The sequence below is a fragment of the Nicotiana tomentosiformis genome, chromosome 5 (genome assembly GCF_000390325.3).
Source record: "Nicotiana tomentosiformis chromosome 5, ASM39032v3, whole genome shotgun sequence".
Taxonomy (NCBI): Eukaryota; Viridiplantae; Streptophyta; class Magnoliopsida; order Solanales; family Solanaceae; genus Nicotiana; species Nicotiana tomentosiformis.
In genome coordinates this window covers 132505158-132514354 of record NC_090816.1, presented here as the reverse complement: position 1 = coordinate 132514354, position 9197 = coordinate 132505158, and the positions used below count along the sequence as shown (strand labels likewise).

The 9197-nt window shown below is 34.9% G+C and overlaps 1 protein-coding gene across 1 annotated transcript; it reads right to left on the bottom strand.

The window, feature by feature from the left end:
* On the bottom strand, positions 1-3767 carry LOC104087013 (GDSL esterase/lipase At5g37690). The gene is made up of 6 exons (XM_009591398.4): positions 3511-3767; positions 2762-2889; positions 2528-2654; positions 1814-1926; positions 1099-1348; positions 1-350 (listed from the first exon to the last, which is right to left on the bottom strand). Exons 1-6 carry the CDS (start codon positions 3746-3748, stop codon positions 121-123), a joined length of 1086 nt encoding a protein of 361 aa, XP_009589693.1. The 5' UTR covers positions 3749-3767; the 3' UTR covers positions 1-120.
* Between the last annotated feature and the right edge of the window lie 5430 nt (positions 3768-9197).

Sequence of the window (9197 nt, the reverse complement as noted above, 5' to 3'; positions counted from 1 at the left end):
TAAACTTAGTAACTCTTCACACCATGTATTTTAATATGAAATAGAATAAATAACAATTAATACATCCTCTCACGCCAAATCAAATAATCATAAATTGCCATTCTTTGGCATAGAATCAAACTATGGTTTCAAAAACTTTCGAGGATAAGGTGCTGGTGCAGGGCTAGATCCCTCGTGAAATAGTGTGGTGAAAATTCTATCCGCGAGAACTGCATTTGCTGCATCTGTTGGATGAAATGCATCCCAAAAAACATATTCTGTTCGATTCTTGCACAGATTCGAGTTTGGTAAACATAGCCCTCCAACACTTGTGTCCACATTGCAACATGACGTATTCGAAATCTTGAAACCTAAAAACAAATAATAGTAGCCAAAATTTTAGCTTTAAAATCCCAGGTAAAGAAAAGTTCATAAAAAAGGTAACAATCAAGAAGTACTATTGGACTCCCTTAAAATCTTTTTAAGATCTTTGAGTTAACAAACTCTCGACCTTTTCTAAGGTAGGGGTGTAAGGTTTGCGTAATCATTAACTTATCTCACTTGTGCGATTATATTGGATTTGTTGTTGTAGTTCAAGGTATAGACCTACCAATTTTCTCAAGAGTTGGAATGTACTTGTTATTCCTTATCTTGGGATCAAATTAGTTATTGGACAATGAAAATAGTAACAAGTCTCCTTGACGCTATTGTTATAATAGGATCACTTTTGGTTAACATTACACTACATGCATTCCCAAAGGATGTGGGGTAGCGGATGAGGCTGCTCTTCCCTTAACCAAAGCTCTCGTTGGTAGGGAGTGCTTCCCCGAATGGGTCCCTACGTAGCACGAATACTGATATAGTCGGATTTCAATGCGGGTATCGAACACCGGATGGAAATCCAAAAAAAAGAACTACACCACACGCGTACCTATGCATGTAAGTCGTCAAGGGATAAGGGGATCATGTATTGATTGTCCTTTAAATTTAAGTTGTCTAAACGAATTTCAGCTTGCTGTTATGTTAGTTGTTGCGCGCCTTTACTTCTCTCACTTTAGAAAGATTTTTCAGTATTTTACGAGCAAGAATATGTTTGTATTGTGGGAATATTGAGCTTACCATAAGCCGTAGGGTTCTCAATCAAGTCTAGAACTATTGGATAAGTGTCTGCAAATGTTATCTGTGCATATGGGAGGTGCTTATTGAGAGAAGCAATCAGTTTTCCCACTTTTGAGTTGAATTCTTGCACCCATAGATTGACTTGTTTCAAGCATATTCCCCTTGTGGATTTCACCCTTTGGGAAGGAATGCAGCCTAGTGGTCCAAGTCCATGAAACACCATCTTTCTTGCTCCAAGTTGATGAAGTCTCTAAAATTCAAGAAGATGAAAATAACACAAGTGTGACTATTGAGGGGTCGTCTGGTTTGAAATATAATAAAAAAAGGCAGCCCGGTGCACTAAGCTTCCGTTATGTGCGAGACCACAAGGGTCTATTGTACGTAGCCTTACCTTGGTTTGAAGTATAAGAAAATTTGATCTCCACATCATGAAATTCTCTATTACTTAGCAGTGGCGGATCCACATGAACACTTGTGGGTGCTCAAGCACCCATTATCTTTGACCATATTTAGTAAATTTGCATAGGTAATTATAAAAATATTTATATAAATATTGAGTGAGCACTCACAACTAAATTCATTTTTTCTCTTCTATCGGAATTTTTATTGCAAGTATCTATGACTTTAAAATTGTGAATCCGCCACTGTTACTTAGACATCGTTTGGTTTTACGTATAAAATCCTGCATAATTGTATTGAACTCTGCGTAGCTTACTGTGAATTGTTCGCCTAAGGTTGAGATTAGAAGCTCTACAAACTCGTCGTGTGTATACTGTTGTCCAGCAGCTAAGAATGGTTGCAGGAAGTTATTGACATAGTCATTGCTACCTGAAATGATTACAAGTTAACATCAGAGAAATTGAAGTGTTTTTTTTTGGCAGATGAATAGTAAGAGATGTAAAAAGAAGTCTTTCTTTCCTTTTTTATTTATTTATTTATTTATTTATTTATGTATATGGATACAACTATCTCCGCTCTCAATGTGCCTATGATGTAGCGCCTGGCGGGCTGTTAGCTAGTGTATATCTTCTTACGAGAATAGACGATGGTGTGGATCAACCAGAAGAGGTATGCATAAAAGTATTTGCCTCCATAAGGAAATCCGTCTTAGGTTTGGAAAAGTATGGATTTTCAAGAACGAGAATCAAATGATATGTTCGAAATCTCTTATGATAATCATCCACGCTTGAAGCTTATCTTAATGCCTGAAAGTTGGATAGGATGACTCTTACATAAGGATTATATTGCCCCTAATTTTTATACCCCTAACTTGAAAAGATAGAGATGTTGTTTCTGATAGACCCTCGGTTCAAGAAAAATAAGAAGAAAAAGGAGTAATAACAAGTAGTAACACCAGCATGCCAATAAGAAAATCGAAGCGAACAAACAACCAGTGATAACAGAAATATAAGAATATGCACAAATATACCCATTCCAATAAAGTAGACAGCTTTATTAACATGTTTTTCTGCAGCCACTTCTCCAATTTTAGCCTTGATTGCTTCCTTTGTCTTGTCAAAGCTCATTATTTGATCATCAAATGTCATTCTCTGAATCTGTTTTGTGTAGAAAGCAAAATAAATATGTGTTTGTTAGAGGAGGATGGAATTTGCTAGGAAAGAAATCAGAGAAATTAGAAGTAAAATGGGAAGTGATTTGTTACAAAGTAGAGTCCAGTGTCATTGAGAATTCCAGCTCCACCAGATGCATAATTCACTCCTTGTAATATTGCATCATCATTTGGTGCTAAAGAAAGATATGGTGGTGGTGATTGAACCCCAAGTTTTGCAGCTGAAAGTTGAAGAGAAAAAATGTTACTTTAGGTGGCAAAGTCAACTCATTTTTCAGTAACTTGCTCAATCAACAACAACAAAACCAGGGTAATTCAATAGGTGGGGTCTGGGGAAGTAACTTGCTCAATCCGTCCAAGTTTAAAATTAAATTTGAAGGTTGGGAATAATAAAAATTTGAAAGAACTTTAATAATTTAAAAAACACTCTTATGTTCGTATTTTCTTTTTTGAAAAGCAAAATAAAAAAGGAGGGGAAGTTGGGTCATGTTGGGCTAGATGGACCTGTTAATTGACTCACTTGGCACAACTCATTTTAACCTAAGCAAACTTTGAACGTTTTAGATCATAACCCGTCCATTGGTTTGACCTGCCCAAGTATGACCCAACCTATCCATTTTCTACCTCTAATGATATAAATAATAGCAGAAAATAAAAAAGCAACAACAAACCCCGTGTAATCTCATATATGATATATGGAGAGAAAGTGTGTACGCAGACCTTATCCCTACCTTATAAAGATAGAGTATCTGTTTTCAATAGACCCTCGGCTCAAGGAACAGTGAAAAAGAAAATGAATAAGGTAGGACTTAAAATTATGAAGCAAAGTCTATAGAGATTACATATGATATCACCAATAGTCCTTCCATTGGTGAATCTGCCAGTAGCTCTTCCACCTTCAAAATCAATTCCATAAAAAGGGTAATTCGATTTGGCAAGAGACTGCAAATAATTGTTGTTCCCAACTTCTGTCAATGAGTCACCAAACACATATGTCACCACTGGTTCTCCAGCAGAAGAAGCCACAGATGCAACAATTGCCGTAATCAAGAATCCAAGAATTTGAACTAAAGCAACCATTTTTTGCTGCTCTTTTTTTGGTCTAGTCTTTGAGAAATGTTGCAATTTATGGCAAGAATTTATAACATTTTTTTTAGTCATGTCATGTCCTTCAATTCTAGTTTAATCATAGTAGGTGATGGATGATATTTTACTTGTTCTTCACTGAATGTGAAAATTTTGGAATTATGAGTGTTAAGTTCAAGTATTGAAGTGTTTAATTTGTTGGTAGTTGGGAGTTTCTTCTTAATGGTTGAAATTTTTCTTGCATTTGGCCAACTGAATTGGGTAACACAGTGAGTGTGTTTGCTTTTGCTTTAGGCCGGAAAAAGAAAGCATTATATTGTTGCTATGGCCTATGGGTCATAGAAAAAGGTCTCAACTTGTTAAGACTAGGGGTCGTAGGATGTATTAGGGAAAATAAATACACGTATATATTATCGTTGGTATTATTAATTCCTTGTTTGATAATATTTTTCAACTTATGTATAATTAATACTGGTATTAGTTATATACCTCATTCAATACTATTTTATACAGAGCAAACCATGATTTTTAATACATGGATAAGCATGTATAAAGACAGAACTGTCATTTCAAAACCTAACACTAAACCAAACAGTCGATAAGAAATAATCCAAGCATAACTAATTTCAATATACTAATATACCATATTCAGTACTATTCTTATACACCCTACCAAACGACTCCTAATGGTGTCTATCATTACATTAGAAAAAACACTATATTTCTTTTCTTAACTCATTATACTTAAACTTATAAATTTTCAAGGTCCTCACCTTAAATTTGTGTTACAGTCATCCTGATTTTATTTTAACTATTTGGGTATGCCAAAACTGAGATTTTTTTTAATGAGAATCGAATTTTACAATACAAGATAGAAGCTCTACCATTTTATTTTATGATCCTTCTTTTTAACCAATTCGCCCGTTCTACTATTTAACTATTAGCTCAGCTTTTAAATGTTTTAATAAAACTTAGTCACTTTTTCATAAAATAGACATTCTTCTAGAACTTTGATTTAGTTAGATGAGGTAGAAGAGAAATGAGTCAATCTTAGAAGACAGATCCTATCCATATTTTTAGGAGTTGCTTGGTGATCTATCTTCTTCTTTTTTCTTTTATTCTCACATGGAAGTGTAGATAAAATAAAATGAATTGACAATATAGAATTATCTCACCTTATCATATTATACATCATGTTTTTATACTAAATCTTCAATTAAAATGAAAGTGGGCTTGTGAATATTAAGGAAAATAAATATAAAAGAAAACACTGCGAGCTTGATTCCTTTTTCATGGCCAAACACGTCATTGTTTTTAATATTGGGTGCCGTGAGAATTGATCCCACCACTTATATCTTGTATAATATCGTATTAAATTGTGTGACAATCTCATCTAAAAACTTATAATGTTGGGAAATATATTTTTATTTACTTAATTATGTCTATAATCCCACAAGTAGTGTCTATCGGAAATAACATCTCTACCTAGAGGCGAAACCACCTTTTGCTAAGGGTGGTCAACTAACCATCCTTCGCCGAATTTTATAAAAAAATTATATTATGTATAAGTAAAATATTAATTTTAGATGTATAAAAGATATAATGAACACCCTTTGTTGGATTTTATTTTTTACATCTTTCAGTCTGAACACCCTTAGAAATATTTCTGGCTTTGCCACTGTCTCTACCTGCACAAGATAAGGGTAAGGTCTGCGTGCACACTACCCGCCACAGACCTCACTTGTAGGACTACAGTAGGTATGTTGTTGTAATTATGTTTATAACACAAATATTCTTTTCTATTAAGTAATTTGTCTAATTTATAGATTTCAATTTATGACCAAAAGAAAGAAACTATTGTAGCATTTGAAATTCTAGATGGTGGAATAATAACTTAGGACATCTAATTTGAAATATAGAAAAGAGTGGGGTATTATTTTCTTCTTATTTCTTAATCCTTTTGAATTGGCTAGCTAAGGTGGACTTTACATTAATTTTCTCAATTTAATCTTGGAATTCAAATATTCAACAAGCCTACCAAATCCCCCTTTTCTCCTGGGCCATAGGAAAAGAAGATGGTCAATACCTTCTCAACTTGTTAAAGGTCAACCGAGAATAGTCATGGAATTTAATGGAAATAAATCACCAAATGCAAACAAGTGACTATGTAATTAATATTGAAATCTTATTTATGTCCAATTATATCTTGACTAGCCTCAATTGCAAAAAGTTTTGCTACACGATTAGTTTAAATTTTATACATTGATAGTATAAAAGTATTTACACAAACAGCTCGTGACAGTTGCATATACATAATAAGCAACTTGTTATATTATGTTAAATTAGAGTGATTGTGTAAAAATTCTTTACACAATCTCATTGTATATAACTTAAATATTTAAATCCATTTTATATCTTAGACTAGATATCCTTAATTGTTAGTAGAAGTTTGGCAACACAAGTAAGCTATTTTCCAGAAATCCAAAATGTACCCAACAATTTGCTTGATTCCCTTCCCTTTTAGCTTTATTATAGGTGGAAACAGCCTAGACTTTCTTCCTCTTTTCACTTTCTTTTACGTGGAAAGGACTCCTCAAAATGAAGATTCGATACCCTTACTTTAAATGTGGTTTTAGCACCCAATTAGAAGGGTGGTATTTATTTTTTATTTATTTTGTGTGGAAATTATACCTATCCTTTAAAAGAAAGTCAAAATACTATAACTAAAAACATATAGTGAAAATCTCTGCCACAAAAATAGCAGAAAAAATTACGCACACAACAAATATATGTATTATACCATTCATAGTTATACTTTCAGAAAATTACCATTCTTTGTCATATTTGAGTTTTATAGCAAATTTACCTACAAATACTAAAATAAGAGATCAATTATTTCGAGCTGAAAAAGAGCAACAAGCTCTAATATTAGATCGTTTGGTTAGAGTGCTTGCTTAGTAAGCGAAATCTTGAATTCGACTCTTAATGAGAGTATTCTATTTTTTTTGTATTTCTGTATTTTGCCTTGGTTATATTCGCTGTGCGAATGAATACAACCGATACATGTCGTCCTTTGTATACACCCCTATCTCTATAACGAATACAATCGATACAAGTTGTATTCTTTGTATATACCCATATATTTTGTCTGGTAACAATTGAATAGTAGCTGTTGTATACTTTGTATATACCTTTGTATTTCGCCTGGTAATAATTAAATAAATTGTTATTCCCGGTCAATATTGCTGTATTTGTAAATATTAATTCTGCAAAATATAAGTTAACGTAATGAAACAATAATAATAAATTCGAGCCCACTGAATTCACAGTGTTTCCTTAAGGAATTTAATCCCCTCCTAGTACCCAAGGTAATGGATTATTTCCTCCCAGGATAGAACGAATAACACACTGGTGTAGCGGTACTTCAAACCCCAGTGTTTCGGCGAACACAAAGTTCGGTAGCAAATCACACTTACAGTTGCTTTGTTTGAAGTTAAAAACAATGCAGAACGAAGGAGTATATACTCAGAAAAACGTATGGAAGTTCTGAGAGGAAGGAATGCAATGTATAGCCAATTTGTTGAGCGAATTGTATGTTGAGTTTTTGGTATTTTTCTTCAACATTTGCTGCTCATATATATAGCAGCCAAGAAGGAGTGCAAGACCAAACGTCCACCCTTCATGGTGGAGCAAGCATTACATGTTTGTGGAGCAAGCACTTCATGTTTGTGGAGCAAGCACTTCATGGTGGGAAGACCATTATCCGGCTGCCAAATTATCAATACACGGATTGGAAAATATCCGTTTACAAATACGGATAATCTTACGTTAATATTTACTATTAACAAATAAATTTGGTCCAAAAAATTAATCAATCAATCGATCATTTGACCAAATCCAAATCCAAATCCGAATCCGAAGCCGAAGCCGAAGCCGAAGCCGAAGCCGAAGCCGTAGCCGAAGCCGAAGCCGAGCCGAGCGAGCGACGACGACGACGGCGCGAGGCTTGCTTTCTTCTTAACTCTTTAAGAGCTACAAGAAGAGCAATTATATATATACCCACCAAAAATATCTTCCACTTCCAATATGGGACAATGTCTCATTGTTAAGAGGGGAAACTTAAAATTTTACTCAAAATTTTATTTTCCCTCCATTTCCCATTCACCCTCATTTTAAGAATATTACATCTTAAAAATAAAACCTCAACAATCCCCCACATGAATGGGGAATGGCTATATCACGGAAGTATGCATGAAAAAACTGTGTGATTTACAAGCAAGGATTAATTGCATCTGGATAAGTAGGTTTCCCTTTGAACTTTCCGTAGTAAACTTATGTCGGATATACTCGGTCAATCGGTAGATTTGATATCTTTGAACCGTCGATCTTTGGTGTATACCTAGACAACCATAAGTCACACAATCAACCCTTAACCGTCTTTGGTTCTCATTGTTGTGTTCGTTTCAGCCATGAACACCGCCTGGTTTCATAAGTGTGTAGAGAACTGGCCTTACAAAGTTCTCCTTGAAGCGGCTCACACTTCACACTTAAATAGGTGATTCCTAAACGTGTCATCCTGTAGATACACTATTTGATATACCCCGTATCAAATTTAGAAATCATTAAAAAGCCTTAATGCTTTATCCTTGGTACTGAACATTGTCTCATCACGAGAATGGACTAAAATTTTATTTGACAATGTTGAACCGTCATTAATGACTTTGTTTGATCTCTTTGAACCTAGATCTTGGGATCTCCAGTCTTCTAGGTAGAGTTACCGCCACAATGACTTGTTCTCGGCCATAGCCCCATTCCCCTTGATGATTTCTCAACTACCTCTCTAGTTAGGCCTTTTGTAAGTGGATCCGACACATTATCACTTGACTTTACATAGTCAATTGTGATAATTCCTCTAGAGAGTAATTGCCTAACGGTTTTATGTCTTCGTCGTATATGACGAGATTTACCGTTATACATGACGCTCCCAGCCCTTCCAATTGCCGCTTGACTATCACAATGTATGCATATTGGTGCCAACGGTTTGGGCCAAAATGGAATGTCTTCCAAGAAATTCCGGAGCCATTCAGCTTCTTCACCGGCTTTATCTAAGGCTATGAATTCAGCCTCCATTGTAGAGCGGGCAATACATGTTTGTTTGGACGACTTCCAAGATACCGCTCCTCCACCAATAGTGAATACATATCCACTCGTGGACTTAGAATCAGTTGAACCGGTGATCCAATTTGCATCACAGTATCCCTCAATCACCGCAGGAAATTTACTGTAGTGCAATTCAAAGTTCTGGGTATGTTCTAAATATCCCAAAACTCGTTTCATTGCCATCCAATGAGATTGGCCTGGATTGCTCGTATATCGACTCAGTTTACTTATAGCACAAGCTATGTCTGGTCGTGTACAATTCATGATATACATTAAGCATCCC